This window comes from Pipistrellus kuhlii, unplaced genomic scaffold (genome assembly GCF_014108245.1).
Source record: "Pipistrellus kuhlii isolate mPipKuh1 unplaced genomic scaffold, mPipKuh1.p scaffold_m20_p_16, whole genome shotgun sequence".
NCBI lineage: Eukaryota > Metazoa > Chordata > Mammalia > Chiroptera > Vespertilionidae > Pipistrellus > Pipistrellus kuhlii.
The window spans coordinates 851,539-873,773 of NW_023425471.1; the positions used below are offsets into that span (position 1 = coordinate 851,539).

At 44.4% G+C, this 22,235-nt stretch overlaps 1 protein-coding gene and 1 non-coding gene across 3 annotated transcripts in view; one reads left to right on the plus strand and one right to left on the minus strand.

Annotated features, from left to right (window-relative positions):
* The window catches only part of FRMPD4 (FERM and PDZ domain containing 4), a 422,856-nt gene that overhangs the window by 364,452 nt on the left and 36,169 nt on the right, over nucleotides 1–22,235 (plus strand). For both annotated transcript variants that reach the window (XM_036439810.2, XM_036439813.2), the window contains exons 5-6: nucleotides 11,482–11,527; nucleotides 20,286–20,390. In XM_036439810.2, coding sequence (XP_036295703.1) covers nucleotides 11,482–11,527; nucleotides 20,286–20,390 — 151 coding nt within the window. The remainder of the gene's footprint in view (nucleotides 1–11,481; nucleotides 11,528–20,285; nucleotides 20,391–22,235) is intronic.
* Nucleotides 18,705–18,834, minus strand: LOC118720322. Its single transcript, XR_004988415.1, has one exon. It is a non-coding gene; the product is annotated as a small nucleolar RNA SNORA68 (small nucleolar RNA).

The following is a 22,235-nucleotide window of genomic DNA, read 5'->3' on the forward strand; positions in this document are numbered from 1 at the left end:
GCCCTGGTCCGAGTGCATGCAGGAGGCAACCAATCAATGTGTCTCTCTCACATCAATGTTTTTCTCTGTGTGTTTTTCCCCCTCCCTTCCACTCTCTAAACTTCAGTGGAAAAATATCCTTGGGTGAGGATGAATAACAACAACAAAAGGCTTCAACTGATACCCCCCATTTGTGGTCTGGCCACACATCCCACTACACTCTCTGGCCCTCTGTTCAGTGTTTTCATTTAAAACCACATTGAATCGCTATATTGTGAGAGCATAAGAGACTGAGGAACAGAGGTGAAGGAAGAGCTAAGAGAAAGCCCATCCATCTTAAATAGCTTCTGAACTAAGAGTGGAAAGGCAAGCACCTGTCAAAGCAAATCGATTTGAATTGCATAAGAATGTGATTTTTTTTTTTTTTTTAAAGAATCGACTCGGGATGTGAACTCTTCTTTCTAACAGCTTCAGCTTGGCAGATGACACTACCTGTCTCTTTCTAATCTCTTTCAGTCTTTCAGTCTCCAAATCTGTGGTTGGCTTCAAGATTTTTGTGAATGTTTGAAAGCTGTTCCCAGCTCACTGAGTTCCTCCTGTCATCACACATGCCCCTGACAGTAGTGCCGCCATGGAAATGACCCAGGAATGGTACCAGCCACTTGGCAATGGGTCTCTTTTCATGGCTGCCACCATCCCATTTTTCTGTGGCCCATGACCTGATTTATCTTTAACATGGAGAGATTTCATTTGGCATGTGTTGAATCTGACATTTCCCCCTCATCCTTCTTCTTCTACTCATAGTTGATGTTAAACCAAATTCTCATTCTTCTCTCTCTCAAATGCCTGCCCTTCATTTAGACAGAAGCTGTATCAGTCAGCTGTTGCTTCATAACAAATAACCCTAAGATCTCAGTGGCTAATAACAACAAGCATTTCTTTTTTTATTATTGTGGTAAAATATATATATAACATGAAACTTGCCACTTGGAAGTGTATGATTCAGAGGCATTCATTTCCCTAATCCAGTGGTCAGCAAACTGCAGCTTGCAAGCCACATGCAGCTCTTTGGCCCCTTGAGTGTGGCTCTTCTACAAAATACCACAGCCTGGGCAAGTCTATTTTGAAGAAGTGGCGTTAGAAGAAGTTTAAATTTAAAAAATGTGGCTCTCAAAAGAAATTTCAATCATTGTACTGTTGATATTTGGCTCTGTTGACTAATGAGTTTGCCGACCACTGCCCTAACCATTACCGCTACCTGTTTCCAACACTTTCTCATTGTCCAAAACTGGAACTCTGTACCCATTAAGAGAAAATTCTGATCCTTCCTCCACCCCTTCTCTGGTTACCACTAATCTACTTTCTGTGTCTATGAACCAGCCTATTCCAGCTATTTCATATAAGTGGAATCATATAATATTTGTCTTTTTTTATATATTTTTATAGAGAGGAAGGACGAGAGAAATATTAATGATGAGAGAGAACCATGGACCTGCTGCATCCTGCATGCCCCACACTGTGGATGGAGCCTGCCACCTGGGAATTGGAAATTGAACCATGACCTCCAGGTTCATAGGTCGACGCTCAACCACTGGGCCACACCAGCCAGGCCAATATTTGTCTTTTTCTGTCTGGAAATAAGTATTTCTTTCTCATGCGTCTAAAAACTGGCTGGGATGACTCTGCTTATCAAATTGGGATTTGCCTGAAAGCTGAAGATCAGGCTCAGGTTCAGTCCATAGGTCTGTCATCCTCTTGGGGCCAGGGTGCCAGCCAGGGTGTGTTGACATGGCAACACAGCAGGATGGGCAAGCAGGAACACGCAAAGCTATTCACACAGTCAGATCTCCTCTGTGCTTCTTCCACTGGTCAAAGCCATTCAATTGTCTGAGTCCAAAGGCTAGGGTCAGGCAAGTAGCAGCCTGCACTTTCTGGCCATGTGACTTTTGGCAAGTGCTGTAGCCTATTTGAGCCTCATTTCCTCATCAGTAAAAGTGGAATAATGTTACTGCCTATCTCTAGGGCACATGTGTCAAACACAAGGCCCGCGGGCCAAATCCGTCCCGCCAGGCCTTGCAATGTGGCCCGCACCGCGCTGTCATCACTGCACTCCACTGCGTTTCCATCACAATGACAGTTTATGACTGTTCAGTAAACCATTCGGCCCGCGATTTAGGCTGGATTTTAGATTTTGGCCCCTTCTCTGATTGAGTTCGACACCCCTACTCTAGGGTGTTGTGATTATTACTGAAATGTTCTACCTTTGCAATATAAAATAGAGGTGATATTATTGTCATTCTTAAAATATAAAAAATAAAAAAGCACCCTACCCGGTTTGGCTCAATGGATTGAGTGTTGGCCTTTGGACTGAAGGGTCCCAGGTTTAATTCCGGTCAAGGGCACATGCCTGGGTTGAGGGGTTGAACCACAGTTTAGGGGGCATGCAGAAGGCAGCCGATCAATGATTCTCTCATTGTTTAAGTTTAAATCTCTCTCTACACTCTCTCTCTCTCTCTCTCTCTCTCTCTCTCTCTCTCTCTCTCTCTCTCTCTCTCTCCCCCCCCCTCCTCTCCCTTCTCTGAAATAAAGAAAAATATATATATTTTTTAAAAATATATATAAAAATAACCAACTCCAATAAAACTTTTAGTTTTGCTTTTCAATGAGGAAAGTAGGTTCAAGTTGGAAGAGAATGCTGGATGCCTTTATGGAAATTCAGAATGTGCTTTAGAATTGCAGACAGAGGCCAGTTACAATTGGATGAACCAGTAGCAAGCATCCTGACCATGGGTTTTCCTACCTGCTTCTCACAGTGGATCTCTTTCTTCCACAGAGCCCTAACCCCAGTCCCAGTGCACAGGCAGTGGGGGTCCTGGTTGAAAGGACATAGGGGTGTCCAGGGTCTCCCCATCTCAGAAGAGGTGAGAAGCGTTCCGTGGAACACAATGTGACAACTGCTAATTTAGTACAAGTGCCTTCCTCTTCTAGATGAAGAAGATGAATCCCAATGAGGCGGTGTGGTTTCCCCAAAACTGTACGAGAAACAGAAGCTCCTTTAAGAACCAATGATGTGCCCTACACTAGGAGGTGTTACCAGGGCTGCCCCAGTACCATTCTGGTGTCTTCTACATGGAGTGGCCAGAATATGATGATCTCTGAACACATAATAATCTGGCCTCTCAGTGTGTGTGTATATATATGTTAGAGGCCCAGTGCATAAATTCGTGCATGGGTAGGGTCTGTCCAGCCTGGCCACGGGGAGGGAACATGGGTGGTCGGCCAGCCTGCCTGCTGGTCAAACTTCTAGTGGAGGGGACAATTTGCATATTAGCCTTTTATTCTATAGGATAGACATGGAGTGGCCAGATTATTATGTGTTCAGAGATCATCATAATCTGGCTACTCAGTGGATATTGATCATTTGTTCAGCATGATACCTTTTAGTCATAAGAGCACTTGTCTCCACATGCACTTGAGAATGTGTGTGCAGATGAGCCAACATGTAGGGATGGACTGCATCCTGTTCCCTTAGCCAGCAGGACAGAAGCAGCTCAGTGGGACACTAAGAAGAGTTAAAGGATAAGGTAAAGAAGGGTATTGGAGTTCACTGAATTAAAGAGATACACATGTCACAAGATCAGGAAGGAATGATACAGCTTGAACGTGTTGACCATGTTTGAATGTTTGGCCATTTGCTAGCTGTTCCCATTCTCTCCAGCTAATGAGTTCAGTATCTGTTGGGAGTTGGTCCAGTGGATAATGATGAGCTGTTCAGAGTGTTGGGAAGGTCAACAAGACGAAGCCTTAAACCTCCATTCCCAGCAGTCCTGTGGCAGCGTCTCTACAAACGAAGGGCTTTGCCGGCATTGAGTAGGCTGGCTCCGTGCCACAGCCGGTTATCAGTCACAAGAAGTTTTGTGCACTTTTCACACCTCCAGTTTCAGATGGGAAAATCGAAGGCATCCTTCCCTTGTGGCTTCGCGATCCCCCAGGAATGCCGCAAAGCATCATTGGAGAAATGCTGTTAACGGGTCCTTTTTCCATCACCGGTGGCTGTCCACCCCAGAGAGCTGAAGGCCTGAGAGGCACTAGCTTGCAAAAAAAGGAGTGTGATCCTGATCTCTCTGGAGAACTCTGAAGTGCAAGCAGAAGGAATCTTATGTTTGTGTGAATTGACCTTACAAGTAAGGTCCCAATCACCTGTCATTCCAAATGAAAATTCTGCACAACAGGCTTTGAAATTACATAGAATGTCATTTCACAGCTTACAAAGTTCTTTCATAGATAGCCCTGAATTACATCTAGATTTTGTCTTTGGTTAAAAAAAAAAAAAATTGTTTTAGCCCTGGCCTGTTTGGCTCAGTGGATAGAGCGTTAGCCTGCAGACTAAAAGGTCCTGGGTTCGATTCCGGTCAAGGGCATGTGCCTTGGTTCTGGATACATCCTCGGTAGGAGGTGTGCAGGAGGCAGCTGATCAATGTTTCTCTCTCATGGATGTTTCTAACTCTCTATCCCTCTTCCTCCTCTCTGTAAAAAAATCAATAAAATATATTTTTAAAAATTGTTTTATATTGACTTGAGGATGAGAAAGAGAGAGAGAAACATCAATTTGTTTTTTCATTTATTTCTGCACTCATTGGTTGCTTCTTGTTTGTGCCCTGACTGGGGATCGAATCTGCAACCTTGGAGTGTCAGAATGATGCTCTAACCAACTGACCTACCCACCCAGGCTACATGTGGCCTTTTTATAAAGTCTAACCTTTAAGCCTTCATAGGTTGATTCCTTCCACTTTTATAGTTTAAAATCTTACAGTTCACTTATTTGGATTTTTTAGTTAAAGAAAATCTCTTGAATTTTGACACAAAGTATTTCCTATATATTTTAATTATTTTGTTTTTGCTTTGTCTTCTCAATCTCTGAAGCAATCTCCATGCTCTTCACAACTCCGTTAACTTCCAATCAGTCTCTGAGTTGATCAAGGGATCCAGTTGGGCTAGAAGGGAAATCTACACTAGCACAGGCCAATGTGATTATATTGCCATATTAAAATCATGTAAGTACAGAGTGGGAAGTCGGTTAAAGAAAAGTGCCCAGCTATGCTGCTCTAAGAAAAAGGAAACATGAGTTTTAGCTTCATTTCTTAAAGGGATTTTATTTTGTTAATACTAGTGGCCTGGTGCATGATATTTGTACACTGGGGGCGGCGGGGGGTGTCCTTCAGTCTGGCCTGCACCTTCTCGCAGTCCGGGAGTCCTCAGGGGATGTCAGACTGACATCCTTAGTGCTGCCAAGGAGACAGGAGACAGAAGAGGCTCCTACCACTGTTGCTGGGCTCACCAGCCCTGAGCCCAGCTTCTGGCTGAGCAGCGCTTGCCCTGTGGAAGTTCACTGACCACCACCAGGGGACAGCTCCTGCATTGAGCATCTGCCCCCTGGTGGTCAGTGCATGTTATAGCAACTGGTCTTTCCACCGTTTGGTCAATTTTTATATTAGCTTTTTATTATATAGGATTTTTTTTAAAGTATCATTGATTTTTTCAGAGAGGCAGAGAGAAGGATAGAGAATTAGAAATATTAATGAGAGAGAAACATCGATTAACTGCCTCTTGCACACCTCTTACTGGGGATGTGCCTGCAACCAAGGCACATGCCCTTGACTGGAATAGAACCCGGGACCCTTCAGTCCGCAGGCTGATGCTCTATCCACTAAGTCAAACCGGTTAGGGATATAGGATATTTTTATTGATTTCAGAGAAGGGAGAGGGAGAGATAGAAACATCAATGATGAGAAAGAATCATTAAGCAGCTGCCTCCTGCACGCCCCCCATTGGGGACAGAGCCCTCAACCCGCATGTGCCCTTTACTTGAATCGAACCCTGGACCCTTCAGTCCCCAGGCTGATACCCTACCCACTGAGCCACACCACCCAGGGCTGACTGAAAGGGATTGTAATACCAAAAACCTCATTAGAATCTGAGCTGCTTCCTCGCATCACTTTGCTTGTTGTAACAGAATCATATCCAATGGAATTTAAAAATGGGACACAAACCATGACCTGCAGCCACTGATGCTGGTGTTCCAAAATGTGTCAAAGGACTCCACCACAAAACGATAAGAAAGGACTTTTGTTAGAGGCATGAAGAGAGAGGAATTTCAGGCTAATTTGATAGGAGTCGCTTAGGGTATCTTAGACTATATTTTCCCCTGCAGGTCAGCATGTGACTCTGGGATTAAAACGTTGCATGTAACAAACTCAACCATTTAAAAATATTGGCACTGCAATTTGAAAGTATTCTCAAAAGTGGAAAATCCACTCGGAATTTTTGATGAAATAATACTTCTCTAAATGTGCTTCTAACTGGATTTTTGAAGTCTCTAGCTGTTTGAGGCCTTCATAAAAAGAAGTTATTTGATTACTTGACTGTGGCATCATCCATTATCGATTCTAATTTTTCTGGTGAAGCTATTTTAAAATGGTTTAGATCTTATTTTCCTCCTAGGATCTTAGGGCTCTGGGTTCTAAGGGATACGAAACATTATGAAGTTAATTTTTCTTGTCTGGCAGGTTATAATCAAATAATTATAGATGAGAGAAAATAGAAAAAAGGCATGTTCACAGTCTACATGATAAATAACATTAAAATATTTTATATCAATTTAAATAACTTCATTTATTCATTAAATGGTAACATTCAAAATCAGTCTAGTTTATGTTTCAGGCAATTTGCTGAGAATGACTGTAGACACAAAGACTGTTAATGCCATAAATATAATAGACATTTTGAAAAATACTTTCAAATTAATAAGGTATGCTGAGCAATGCTTTGTTCTGAGGTTCTTGGCAAAAGAAATCTGTGTGGTGAATTCATGGTTGGATACTACTCCCGATATATATTTTAATTGGTTATGAATGTCTCTGTTAGTCTGGCAGACAGGATTTGAGATGGTCCCCAATGATCCTTACCTCCTGATGGCCATGGCTTCATATATTCTCCTCAGTATAGGTGGAACCTATGATTTGCCTATAACCAGCAGAACACAGCAAAGGTGATGGGGTGTCACTTCCATGATTATGTTACATAGATTGTAACCTACATCTAGTCAAAGGACTCTCTCTTTTGCTGGTTTTATTTAAAAAAAAAAAACATTTTAATGGATTTCAGAGATAAGAAGGGAGAGGGAGGGAAACATCAATGATGAGAGCAAATCATGGATCCGCTGCCTCCTACACTCCCCCTATTGGGAATCGAGCCTGCAATCCGGGCATGTGCCCTGACAATGAGTCAAACTGTGAAGACCTGGTTCATAGGTCTATGCTCAATCACTGAGCAACACTGGCTGGGACCAAACTCTGGGTTTTAAGGCCTCCTTTGAAAGTCCTATAGCACCTGGCTTTGGCATGTAGGTGTGATTGGCATGTATTGGCATGAGGCTTCAGCTGAATCTGCCTGCACCATGTTAGCATCCTGGAACATGTGAATGCATATGGCTTCAATCTTTGTTCCCCCTAGAATTGGGGTAGGCTTCCTAAGAACTCAAAGGGCTGTGGAGTATATTTTTCTTATCTGGCAGGTGATAATTAGCTACTTAGATATGAAAGAAAACAAATAAAAGCCCATTCCCAAAACTGCTGACAGATATCATACTGCGATGTTTGACATCTATTATTCTATTTCTAACAGAATGGTGAGCAACTGGCCCTCAGTAATGGTGGGAACCAGGACTACACAGGGGACCACCAGCATCTGTATCCTATCCTCTTACTCAGCCAGGAATAGGACTCTTTGGCTGTGTTGCATAACACACACATATATTAGAGGTCTGGTGCATGAATTTGTGCATGGGTGGGGTCCGGCCAGCCTGGCCAGGGGAAGGGAACATGGATGGTTGGCCGGCCTGCCTGCTGGTCAAACTCCTGGTCAAGGGGACAATTTGCACATTAGCCTTTTATTCTATAGGATAGACACTGAGTGGCCAGATTATTATGCATTCAGAGATCATCATAATCTGGCCACTCATTCTATGTTTTTATTGACTTTTAGAGAAGGAGAAGGATAGATAGAAACATTGAGGAGAGAGAGAAACATCATCCATTGACTGCTTCCTGCATGCCCCCTACTGGGGTTTGGGCCCACATCCGGGACATGTGCCCTGACCCAGAATTGAATCTGAAACCTCTTGGTTCCTGGATTAGTGCTCAACCACTGAGCCACACTGCATACTTCTGCTTATCCATTTCTCTCTTGGAGAGAGCTGTAGTGCGCTAGGCCCAAAGAGTTGGTTCTCCATTATCTTGGTGAGCAAATTAGGGGTTATTTTAGAGCTCTCCAAGGGCCGCTTCCCCTTAAACAGCTTAGAAGTTTGCTGACATGATCCCCCCTCCCGCCCCCAATTTCATCTTCCTTCAAATTCTGATTTTTTAAAATCACAGCTACAGAGAGTTGAATTCATCAAAGTCATAAATTCACGGCATAAATGATTAGCATCATAGACCGTGCAAGGTCTCTGGTTTTATTTATTTATGCTCACACCCACTACTATCTCCCCCAAGAGAAAACATTCTAATATGTTTAGTGTGCGTCCTGTCATTTTTTATTGGGTTATTACAAATATATTGATGCTGTTTCGTGGGGGCATTTTGAGCCTGTGTAAATGGTATTATATTTCATACTGTCTCATGCCAATGCGCGTGCTGACATCTTACCAATAATGCATGATCATGCATCTTACCCACTGGATTCTCCTCAGAGGACACTGTGGCCCTGGTACCCCATCGAGTGGGGATTCTGGCTGTCTGCTCCTTTTGCTAGGGTTCACGGCCAGTGCTTGGCAGCTGGGAACTCATGAGAGCAGATGGGCCACTCAACAGCCTCCCTGCAATCATCCCAAGTGTGCTCACTGTTTCTCAAGTTCTTTGAGGTTTTTTAAAAATATATCATTGAGCCCTAACCAGTTTGGCTCGGTGGATAGAGCATCAGCATGTAGACTGAAGGGTCCCATCCCGGGTTCGATTTCGGTCAAGGGCATGTACCTGGGTTGCAGGCACATTCCCAATAGGGGGTGTGCAGGAGGCAGCTGATTGATGTTTCTCTCTCATCAATGTTTCTAACTCTCTATTCCTCTCCCTTCCTCTTTGTAAAAAAATCAATTATATATACAATTATATATATTATAAAAAATCAATTATATATATCAATAATGACGAGAGAAAAATCACTGATCGGCTGCCTCCTGCCCCCCCCCCCCCCCCCCCCCGGGGATTGATCACGCAACCCCAGCATGTGCCCTTGACCAGAATCTAACCTTTGACCCTTCAGTCCGCAGGCCAAGGCAACCCATTGAGCCAAAGCAGCTAGGGTGGATTCTTTGAGTTTCAGCCCTCCTCTTTCAGGTCTGCTGATTTCTCCCCCTCTCTGCTCCCCAGTCCCTCCCTCAGGGCCCACCCCACCGCTGCTGGCTGCCGGGAGTCAGTAGAACATTCTCCCTCCCAGCAGGTCAAACCGCAGGGCGGCTCGTGCGGGAGATGCGATTTGCAGCGGCCTCTCCAAGAGAACAGGCCGCAGCAGATGCCCTCCGCTTGATCTGCTTGAGAAATAAATCACCACGCAGGGAATTAATTACCGCCCAGAGCAGGAAAAGGCGGCTCTTCCTCAGCAAAGTGGCAAATGACCTGCCTCCCCCTCATGCTAAAGAAGGATCAGAGGGACGAGGAAAGAAAAACGATTCTAGCCCATAGTGTGATTCCCCCTCCCTCCCCCCACCCAAGGGTTGGAGTTCTTTGAAAGATTTGGGTTACTTGGGGGAAATTAAATAAACCATTATATTACACAGGTCTGCCTTTAGCTCCAAAGTGTTCCCTATTGTGAAAATACTTCCCCATGAGGGCCTGTCTGAAATATTTATCTCCCAAGTTTTCAGGGTCCTTACTGCGGACCGAGTAAGTACAGTATGGGAAGTCATGTTTCCTGGGATGCTGCTTTTATTTTATTTTTCTTCTAGAGGCCCGGTGCACGAATTCGTACATGGGTGAGATCCCTCCACCTGGCCCGTGATTGGGACTGATTGGGGCAGATCGGCCAGGGGGAGGGACCGTGGGAGGTAGGCTGGCCAGGGGAGGTTGGCTGTGGGAGCACACTGACCACCAGAGGCAGCTCCTGTGTTCAGTGTCTGCCCTCTGGTGGTCAGTGCGTGTCATAGCTACTGGCTGGTTGTCCAGTCATCTGGTTGTAATGGTCACTTAGGCTTTTATATATAGAGAGATTTTATTTTATTCATTTACTTATTTTTTGTGAATCCTCATCTGAGGATATTTTTCCATCGATTTTTAGAGAGAATGGAATGGAGAGGGAGAGACAGAGCGAAACATCGATGTGAGAGAAACACATCGATTGGTTGCTTCCTGCATGAGCCCTGACCAGGGCCCCAGCCGGGGATGTGCCTGAAACCAAGGTACATGCCCTTGACCGGAATCAAACCTCAGACTCTTCAGTCCTCAGGCTGACGCTCTATCCATTGAGCCAACCAACCAGGGCTGGGATACTGCTTTTACATAAAAACCTACAGTGCCATTTTTTTTTTTTTTTTCATGATGCTGATCCTGAGAAAATAACGGTGTTCAATGAATGGACAGAAATTTTTTTAAAAATTTTTTTATTGATTTCAGAGAGGAAGGGAGAGAGAGATTGAAATATCAACAATGAGAGAGAAACATTGATTGGTTGCCTCCTGCACACCCCCTACCGGGGATTGAGTTGGCAACCAAGATACATGCCCTTGACTGAAATAGAACCCAGGACCCTTAAGTCCACAGTCTGATACTCTACCCACTGAACCAAACCAACTAGGGCAGTGGTTGGCAAACTTATCAGTCAACAGAACCAAATATCAACAGGACAATGATTGCAATTTCTTTTGAGAGCCACATATTTTAAACTTAAACTTCTTCTAATGCCACTTCTTCAAAATAGACTCGCCCAGGCCTTGGCATTTTGTGGAAGAGCCACACTCAAGGGGCCATAGAGCCTCATGTGGCTCTTGAGCCACAGTTTGCTGACCACAAAACTAGAGCAATGGATAGAATTTAAAAAATCTATCATCCCCCTCACAGAAAATTTCTCAGAAATTTTTAAGCAGCAGAGGAAAATCTGGAGGGGAAAATCAATTTTGAGAGCAGAGGAAAGTATAAAAAGACTGAATTGAAGCTTCTAAAACCAATCTGCCCTCCACGGATTTTATTTTAAGACCGGGCTATTCGGCATCACAGATCGTATTGCCCAACATGAACCAAGTGGGAAACTGGCAGTCAGTCGGGCCGGGCTGCTGGTGTCCCTGGGTGGACACTTGATTGCAGATTTCTCTCTGGTCTGCAGGTCTGCTTCCAAGCTGTTGGATGCTTTGCCCTTTGAGTCAAGTGACATTCGCCAACAAATCCCACAATTCGTTCCCAAAGAACGCTGTCCCTGTGCCTTTCATAAACATGTTTGTGTTTTTCTCTTTTACAGAAGCTGCAAAGAATCGATCCTGCTGACTGTCATCCAGCCTTACCCTGTAAGTGTTCTACGAGGAAAAGTCCCCTCAGGCTCCTGTGTGCCGCTCCATCCAGTAAAACCACGATGAGTAATGACAGCAGAGCAAAAGTAGTGTGCCTCCGCAGCACCAATCATGAGTCAGGAGTCTTAGTATGTTGTTCTTCATGATAGCAACCCCAGTCGTTGGAAAGAAGAGAAAGTAGCGCGTTTTCTAAGTATCTTCCAAGTTGGCTGTTCAGTCCTATGTGACACTCAGATCTGCAAATGGCACAAAACTCAAGACTTCCTTGAAGTTTCCAGCTTAAGAATCACAAGTCTAATGGGAATGATAGGGGATTGAAGCACGATTGTTTTTGTTCTTTTTATATATATATATATATATATATATATACTGGAGTGGCCAGATTATGATGATCTCTGAACGCATAATAGCCTGGCCACTCAGTGTATATATACAGTGTATATATTAGAGGCCCATTGCATGAATTTGTGCATGGGTGGGGTCTGGCCAGCCTGGCCAGGGGGAGGGGACAATGGCAATTGGCCGGCTTGCCTGCTGGTCAAACTCCTGGTCGAGGGGACAATTTGCATATTAGCTTTTTATTCTATAGGATATACACTGAGTGGCCAGAATATTATGCATTCAGAGATCATCATAATCTGGCCACTCAGTGTATTTTTGTTGATTTCAGAGAGGGAGAGAGAGAGACATCAATGAAAAGAGAGAATTATTGATCGGCTGCTTCCTGCATGCCCCCTACTGGGAACTGAGCCCATAACCTAGGCACGTGCCCTTGACCAGAATTGAACCTGAGACCCTTCAGTCCATAGGCTGATGCTCTATCCACTGAGTCAAACCAGTTAGGCTTGATACACATTCTTACAGCCAACAGCTCTGCCTCTGCTTCTCAGAGTCGCTCTTTCCCTCCCAGCTATTATAGAAGAATTCTCATCTTTGATTTCCTTTGACCAACCCCCCTTCCTGAAGTGCCCACAACATACTCCACCCCACCACTCCTTCTCCCCCTTCAACTCTCAGCACACATTGGCACTGTGGCCATTTGGGCTGGCGGATTCTCTGTGGAAGGGGGCTGCTTTGGGCATTGTAGGATATTGACCAGCAACCCTGGCCTCTACCCACTAGGTGGCAGTAGTAGGACCTCCTCCCCTAGTTGTGAGGACCAAAAATGATTCCAGACACTGCCAGATATTCCCTGGGGAGCAAAATCTCCCTCACTGGGGACCACTGGCCCGCCTACAGTTTGCCCTTATTGGTCCAGTCAAAGTGGCTCTTTCCTCTTTTGAATTGTAGGAGTTGAAATAATGTAGTTAAAGCCCCGCCCCCCCAAGTTACCTAAATAGATACATTATATGTAGAGAGGAGAGCAGATGAAAGAAGAGGACATTGCAAAATTTTACAGTTTTGTGTTCAGATTTTTCTATAAGCAAATTGGTGTGTCTTTTTTATTTTAATTGAGTTTTATGTCTTCCCAAACATTCTCTTGGCAATCAGGGTTGACATGCAGAAACATATGACCCAGCAGACCAAAAGAACACCCATAAATGTGATTTTATTACAGACAATAAATATTAGCATTTTTATGTCCTTATAATTTTCTGGCCAGCATTTTTAATGTTGTGTTTCCTCTGCCTAATGAGGTCCAGTCTAGACAGAGCCGATGTTCACACCGTCTTGCCATATTTTGTCTGAGCTCAGGGCACCCCAATATAATCCAATCACAAAAATCAGTCTCCAGGGGGGCCTAGAAGATCTTATGAACCCCACAATTCCTTGAGCAGAAATAATTCTTAACAGGATGCTGCCTTATATTTTATTTTATTTTTAAATATATATTTTATTGAGTTTTTACAGAGAGGAAGTGAGAGGGATAGAGAGTCAGAAACATCGATGAGAGAGAAACATTGATCAGCCGCCTCCTGCAACCCCTCCGCCCCCCGACTGGGAATGTGCCTGCAACCAAGGTACATGCCCTTGACCAGAATTGAACCTTCAGTCTGCAGGCCAATGCTCTAGCCACTGAGCCAAACCTGTCAGCACACTGTCTTATATTTTAAATAATATAGAGGGCTCTCTGCCCACCATTTTTACTTTATTTCTTAGGAAAAAAATTGTGCTAGTACAGAAGGAAACACAGAAGTAGACAAATATGTGTCGGGAAATTTTTTCCCTAGCTACAACCAATAGGAACATTTTGGCCTTTTCCCTTCCAATCTTTTTGTGCTGGGCCTTGTCAACAATTGAGATCATATTGTATGTACAATTTTTTCTCCTTCTTTCACTTCATATATCAAGCTTTTTCTCATGTCATCAAGAATTCTGCATAAGTGTCATATACATGGCTATAAAACATATGTTGATTCACTTAACCAACTCAGTATCATAAAACCCTTCATAATGCCTTTAATGTTTTGCTATTATAAATAACTAGAGGCCCGGTGCATAAAATTTGTGCACTTGGTGGGGAGTGTCCCTCAAACTGGCCTGTGCCCTCTCACAGTCTGGGAGCCCTTGGAAGCAGGCCTAAGCTGGCAGTTGGACAGCCTTAGCCCATGAGTCTGGCTTCTGGCTAAGAGGCATTCCCCTTGTGGGAGTGCAATGACCACCAAGGGGCATCTCCTGCATTGAGCGTCTGCTCCCTGGTGGTCAGTGCACGTCATAGCAACTGGTCATTTACATATTAGCTCTTTATTATATAGGATTTTACAAAGAACATCTTTGTGTATAAATCCTATTTATTGGTATTTAGTAGTATCTATGTACTTAGTATTATTATTATTAGCTGTATCTAATAGTATTTTCTCAGTATGGAATTTTAGAAGGAGAATCTCTGTGTTACTGGTAAATTTTATATGTTTGGTTCTGATGTGCTGTCTTCTTTCCTTTTACTGAGACTATTTTTTAGATCTTTTTTGGCCAGCTTCTTTCTTCTTTCCTTTCCCCAGTTCCCAAGTCTTAAACTTCCCATTTCAGCCCTAGCTGCTTTGGCTCAGTGGATAGAGTGTCAGCCTGCAGACTGAAGAGTCCTGGGTTCTATTCTGGTCAAGGGCACATGCCCAAGTTTTAGGCTCAATCCCCAGTATGTGGCATGCAGGAGGCAGCCACTCAATGATTCACTCTCATCATTGATGTTTCTCTCTCTCTCCCTCTCCCTTCCTCTCTGACAGCAATAAAAATATATTTAAAACAAAACAAAACATGTATAACTTCCCAGTTCAACCTTACCTGAAACAAGGAGTATTTAAAGAGTCTCACCCTGACCAGTTTTCTCAATGGTTAAAGCACTGGCCTGTGGACCAAAGGGTCATGGATTTGATTCCCGGTCCAGGGCACATGTGGGAAGCAACCAATTGATGTGACTCACATCAATGTTTCTCTCTCTCTCTCTCTCTCTCTCTCTCTCTCTCTCTCTCTCTCTCTCTCTCTCTCCTCCCCCCTCTCTCCTCCTCTATCTAAAAACAATTCAATCAGGTTTCTTTGAGGGCCCCACTTGCTTGTCTCTCACTTCCTGCCTACCTTCCAGCATGTTCCACACACCCGAGGGAGACCACAGACCTCATGGAAGCCCCAGTGTAGCAGACGCTATTAGAGCTGGAACCATGTTCACTTAGCATGTGTCATGTCAAGCATGTCAACCCAGTTTCCAGCTGAGACAACCAGCGATTCTTTGCCTGTGGGCTTCTGGCCACGGGAGCATGCTCATGGAGCACACCGGAAGTGCCGAGCAGTTACTACTCCCAGAGGAGCAGCCATTCCACCAGGAGCAGCTGGTGGATCAATACCCCAGCTTGCCCTCTTCCTCAGTCAGTATACCTCTCAGGCCATGATCTGCCTTGGTTCCCACAGTGGTCCAGTTGCTTCCAGTGGTGCCTGCCTTAACAGTGAATGCTTTATTGGGTTACCCCCTTCCTTGTCTCCCTGCCCCCCACTTTCCTACCTGCCCCCTACCTCCCAAATCAGCTACCTGCCTGTGAATCCTGTCTTAGGATCTGCTTTAGGGGATAACTCCAAACGAAGTTATCCAGGGGTAACTATGAGCTAGTAAGTCATCAGCATGCATTTCCCCAGTGCCCACTATATGAGCAGTACTGTGAAGCTACGGGGACTGCAAGTTCAAGGCCTTACACTTTCATTTCAGGAATGAATCTCATTTATGTCATTTTTTCCCCAGCTCTGTTCTAGTGACTTCTAAGAGCATCTAAAAGCATCAGGAGCATGCCACACACTTATCATGGCCACCTTAGCAATAGCAGATTTGGAGAGGGGTGAAGGGTTAATGAGAGGCCTTCTCATCTTAAAATTAATTAACAGCAGGAGAACCTGATTATTCTAAATGGTAATTACTTATCCTTTCCACCACAGGCTATGGAGTGCTTCTGATCAGGTCTGCAGGTTGCTAAGAATTAATTCCCCAGGTTTTTGAGTGGTGCACATTGTATATTTTTTTCAGCGGCAAAGACAGTTCTGAGTTAAAACTGCAGTTTTACCCTAACCCCATGGTCGGCAAACTGTGGCTCATGAGCCACATGCGGCTCTTTGGCCCCTTGAGTGTGGCTCTTCCACAAAATACCATGGCCTGGGCGAGTCTATTTTGAAGAAATGGTGTTAGAAGTTTAAGTTTAAAAAATTTGGCTCTCAAAAGAAATTTCAATCGTTGTACTGTTGACATTTGGCTCTGTGGACTAATGAGTTTGCCGACCACTGCCCCTAGTTGGTTTGGCTCAGTGGATAAAGCATCGGCCCTCAAACTGAAGAGTCCCAGGTTTGATTCTGGTCAAGGTACATACTTCGGTTGCAGGCTCGATCCCAGCTCTAGTCAGGGCACATGTGGGAGGCAACCAATTGATGTCTCTCTCATATCGATGTTTCTCTCATTCTGTCTCTCCTCGTCTCTCCCACTCTCTCTAAAGTTCAATGGGAAAATATACTCAGCTGAGGATTAGAATAAAACAATAAAAAACTACAGACGTGACTGATTTACATTTCCCATGAACCACAAGTAACTTCAGCCACTGGAATAAGATCATACTTGGTTGCTTCTAATTCAGTAATCTTCAAATTGAAGAGCTTATGGTTTTATGATCTGAATGTAATTTTTTAAATGTATGTTGATTATATGAAATAGTCATGAATGCAGGATCAGAAAAAAGCACTACTAAGGATTCTTAGTTAGACTTAATACATATAAAATGGTATTTGCTTAACTACCGTGGCTCTCTTGTGTGCTTTCTGCTTTTTCTAGATTACCAGGCTTGTCATTTGTGCCTGGTAAACAGGTATGGGAATGAGGCTCCAAGCAGTGGGCATGCTTTAGCTACAGGGAGAAGAGAAGCCGCCCATTTTTCTTTCTTTCTTTTTTTTAATCTATTTTTATTGATTTCAGAGAGGAAGGGAGAGGGAGAGAGAGAGAGATAGAAACATCAGTGATGAGAGAGAATCATGGATCAGCTGCCTCCTACACACCCCCTTCTGGGGATCGAGCCCACAAGCTGGGTATGTGCCCTGACCAGTAATAGAACTGTGACCTCCTGGTTCATAGATCGACGTTCAACCACTGAGCCATACCAGCCGGGCGAAGTGTCCCATTTTGACAAGTTCTGCTAAATGGGGCCGCTTACCTTAGGGGCAAATAACCCTCTATAGTCCCATGGGGACATCACTGCATTCCAAGATTACCCAGCAAATGGCATTCCAAGATTACCCAGCAAATGATATGCATAAGAAATGAAGTTCTGTTAAATATGCCTTTTTATCGAGGCAAGGAATTATGTAGAACATTTGAGAAAAATATGGTAAAATATTACATTTAAAAATGCAGATGCATAGAAGACTAAATCTAACGCGTGTGAAACCCCTCCTTCACGAATAATGCCAGGGAAAAAGGCATGGCCACCTCTGACATCTCCTCTAATTAGGCAGGTCTGCGCAGGGTGGCTCTATCTGCACCGCCTCACTGGTGCTCACCTCATTGTGCCGATGTAAATATCGCCCGCTTCACATCACCACGGCAGAATCATGTTTTCTCTTCAGCTAAAAAATTGCACATCAAAAGCAAATGAACTCACTGCTGTCTGATTTGTTCGTTAATCATCACTGAACTTGGCCTCTAATTACCAAGATACCGATGAGAGCACCACTGTCATTGCTCCAGCTCTGCAGGAGGACTTGCCAAGTCCCGTTGCCCGTGTTCAAAGCGGTTCTTTTTGAACAGCAGCCATTTGGAGTTGTTTTGTGGTGTGTGTGTGTGTGTGTGTGTGTGTGTGTGTGTGTGTGTGTTTGTGTTTTAAGGGCAGCCGTTCTCTTAAAATATAGCGCTTAGGAGGCGGAATTAAAGCTCGGGGGGTCAAACCATCCATCCATGCAGTGCTCTGACATTTCTTAGAGCAAAGGATTGGATGGGTGTGGAGGGGAACTTTCAAAATAACAGGTTTTCCCCAGTATTAAAGCAGAACTCCACCCAGGAGTATGCGCACACATGTTTTGTTTTTCTTTTTAATTATTATTTTTTAAAATAATTCTTTATTGTTGAAAGTATTGCATATGTCCCCTTCCCCCCCATTAACCCCTTCCAGCACACCCCCGCCCCCTGCTGCAGGCCCTCACCACCCTATTGTCTGTGTTCATGGGCTATACTTATATGCATACAAGGTTTTTGGTAGATTACCTGCCACCCACCCTCCCCCGCCTTCCCTGTGAGATTCCACACTCTGTCCATGCTTCCATGTCTCTGGACCCACTCCATTCATCACTTTATTTTGTTCATTAGATTCCACATATGAGTGAGATCATGTGATACCTGTCTTTCTCTGACTGACTTCTTTCACTTAGCATACCCACGCATGTTTTATTGTGTGTTTTTAACAGAGGTTTTGTTTTATTGTAGTGTTTGTATTTGATTATTATATATACACTAGAGGCCCAGTGCACAAAATTCGTGCATGGGTAGGGTCCTAGGCTCAATTAGCAATCAGGGCCGATTGGGGCCTTCCAGCTGCCTGCTGGGGCCTCCCTTCATTCTGCCCCATCCCCTGGTGGTCAGCACATGTCATAGTGAGCAATAGAACTTCCCATCAAACTCCCTTGGGGACACTTTTCATATTAGCCTTTTATATATATAGATAATGTAAATCTACCATTTTAAGCTTTCATTTTATTTTATTTTATTTTTTTCCACCAGGAGTGTAGAAACTTCCAATTCACTTTGAGGGGCACAGTCATAGCCCCCAAAGGCATCAGGATCCACTTGCTGTTAGCACCTGTTTCAACTGCTGCTACAAAAAATAGCAGTTCTTGGGTTTAGGTGCTTGCATTTTAAGCATTTTAAATGATACAATTTTGTGGGACTAAATACATTCAAAACCTTGTGCACCCATTGCCACTATCCAGCTCCAGAACGTCACCTTGCACCCATTGAGCAGTCACTGCCATTCTCCAGGGTGGGATGTGGGAGGCAGCTGATCCATGATTCTCTCTCATCATTGATATTTCTATCTCTTCTCCTTCTCTCTTCCTCTCTGAAATTTATATATATGCTAGAGGTCCAATGCAGAAAATTCATGCAAGGGGTTTTGCCTTTGCAATCACGGCCGCTTGCCTCGGCCCTTGCAGCCACAGCTTCATCCAGAAGGTCATCCAGAAGGATGTCTGGAAAGATGTCCGGTCTAATTAGCCTGTTACACTTTATTGTTATGGATATGTATGTATACACTGAGTGACCAGACTATTATGATCTCTGAACTCATAATAACCTAGCCACTCATTGCATGTTCTATATAATAAAAGGCTAATATGCTAATTGCCCCCTCGAGCAGGAGTTCAACCAGCAGACAGGCCAGCCAACTGCCCATGTCCCCTCTCTCTGGCCAGGCTGGCCGGATCCCACCCATGCACGAATTCATGTACTGGGCCTCTAATATATACATACACTGAGTGGCCAGATTATTATGTGTTCAGAGATCATCATAATCTGGCCACTCAATGTGTGTGTGTGTGTGTGTGTGTGTGTGTGTGTGTATTTTTTAAGTTCTCATCCACCTACTGGATGTGAATTTCCTTCCCCTCGGGCTTTATTAAAATTAGGCAACAGGGATGATTCTCAGGTAAAAGACATTTACCAAGATCAGGCAGCAAGGAGTCCCCTGGGTCACAGCCCCATCTAAGTGAGATTTCTTGCTGCACTTTTCGATTTCTGAGGAAGAACTGCGTCTTAGCCCTCCTTCCAATAAAAGGTAGTACAAGGAACCTGTAAGGAAAGGCAGAATATAAGGTCACCTTTCAGTTCTAAGTCAAGGGCTCCTTTCTATCCCGCCTAGTAAAACCACAGGATCCCAGGTTACCAACAAGAGGCTGAAACTCACGTGTGTGTGTGTGTGTGTGTGTGTGTGTGTGTGTACTTGCCTGCTCACATGCCCATATGCCCTTAATGTGAATAACAATGATATTACTGCCCTGGTTGGTTTGGCTTAGTAGATAGAGCGTTGGCCTGGGTACTGAAGGGTCCTGGGTTCGATTCCGGTCAAGGGCACATGTTCAGGTTGCGGGCCCCATCCCCAGTGGAGGGCGTGCAGGAGGCAGCCAATCCATGATTCTCTTTCATCATCGATCTCTCTCTCTCTCTCTCTCTCTCTCTCTCTCTCTCTCTCTCTCTCTCTGTCTCTGTCTCTGAAATCAATCTAAAAAAATACGTTTTAAAGTAAGATAGAAGACAACTGTTTTGTATTGTTATCAGTAATCCAATAAAATATTTTCTTTTTTCCAGTCTCCCAAATCAGCATTTATCAGTGCTGCCAAGAAGGCCAGGTTAAAGTCCAACCCCGTGAAAGTGCGCTTCTCTGAGGAGGTCATCATCAACGGGCAGGTGTCGGTGAGTGGACAGTTGCCTGCTGGTGACCCAGAGCAGGTCACTGAGGCACCGAGCAAGGCCAGCACCCCACTGGGAAGATGGATCTGGCACTGCTTGCTGGGTTTCATAGGGGTGTCAAATCTCAGGGTCACCTGACTGTATCTGATAGGTCCCCCCTAACATTCCCAGGAACCGGAAGAGCCCGCTATTTCCTTAAGTGCTTTCAGGATTAGAGACCTCACTTCTTTGCAAAGAAGGTCATTTGATCGGATGTCACTGGCATCGTGTCTTTTTTAGTAAAATGTGCCCCTTTGAAATAACACCTCTTTCTTCCTGTTCTGCCAACTAAGCATTCCTCCATGAGAGCCCCTGGTGTGTCTTGAAAAAAGTATTGCTATCTGCTAATTTTTCTCCCTTCTCCAAAATAAAACGTCTTTATCATTTCAACTAAGCAAAATGGAAAACAGTTAAAATGATGGAAAACTTTCATATATGCAACCGGGATTTTCATTAATAGCTCTTGATAGAAATCATGATTGCTCAGGCACATCATTGATCTTCTAAATGAATAATGCAAACATTGATAGAATGCTTTATTTTCAATTTTCTCAAAAAAAAAAAAAAACCAACAAAACAGCATTGTGTTTTTTGTTTTGAGAAAGCTGTCCTCTAGGGTACTCATTTCTTAGAACTTTGAAATGCCAGCTTCTTTTGCGGAGGTTTGTTGCTCCTGCTATTGTTAATCAGGGGTGGGGAACGTCCGGCCCGCAGGCCATACAAGGCCCTGGATATCATTTGGCCTGGCCCTGCCAAGGCATTACAGGTGAGTTCATTAAATGTTTGAGCAAACAGAGCGGGCTCATTTTCCAGCTGATCATTTTGTAGGACCTGCTATAAGTATCCTGATGGGTCTGGGCAGAAAAGTCGTTCCCCAACCCTGGCAAATGGACAACAGTACAATCTCTTCCATGTCATCCTTGTTGTGGGTCAAAATGCTCCCCTGAGTGTGGTCCTGGATCTGACTTTGAAGATGTAGCCTGCACTTCCTGGGCCAGGGACGCGTTGACCAAGCATCTCCCAAGGACAGCCTGCTGACCTCTGTCTGCCCCCGCTGGGCGCCAGGGCCTCAGCTCGCCCCTCTGGCATACTATTGTGATACTTGTGGGCGGGGCATCAGGCTCCCACGGTACTGCCCTGTGAGCATTTGCCTGTGACCTTGGCCTCCGATCGCCCATCTATCATCTCATCTCCTCTACCCGCTTCCCTCTGTGGCTTGTGCTGCGAGGATCAGTGGATTCCTGTCCATCTGGGTGCAGAGTTGGCATACATCACCATCTCAGCAAGACCAGCCCAGCTCAAGGCTGGAAGGTTCTAGTAACACAGGAATCACTGTGTCATCGGAGGTCATGTGACATCCCCTCATCTTTTCTCAAGTTTCCGAGTGGGAGATGGGCCATGCATTTATGCATCTTTTTAAATAAATATTTTTATTGATTTCAGAGAAGAAGGGAGAGAGGGAGATAAAAACATCAATGATGAGAGAGGATCACTGATTGGCTACCTCCTGCATACCCCACACTGGGGATCAAGCCTGCAACCCGGGCATGTGCCCTGAGCAGAATCAAACCTGTGACCTCTTGGTTCCTGGGTCGATGCTCAACCGCTGAGCCACACCAGCTGGGCCGTTTATGCATCTTTAGGGAGACTCAGACTTGAGGCTGCCGTGGCAGTGTCCCTGGGCGTGCAGGAGGCAACTGACCCAAGATTCTCTCTCATCGATATTTCTCTCTTTCTCCCTCTCCCTTCCTCTCTGAAATCAATAAAAATATATTTTTAAAAAATTCCTCTGATCTGATGGAAAAATTC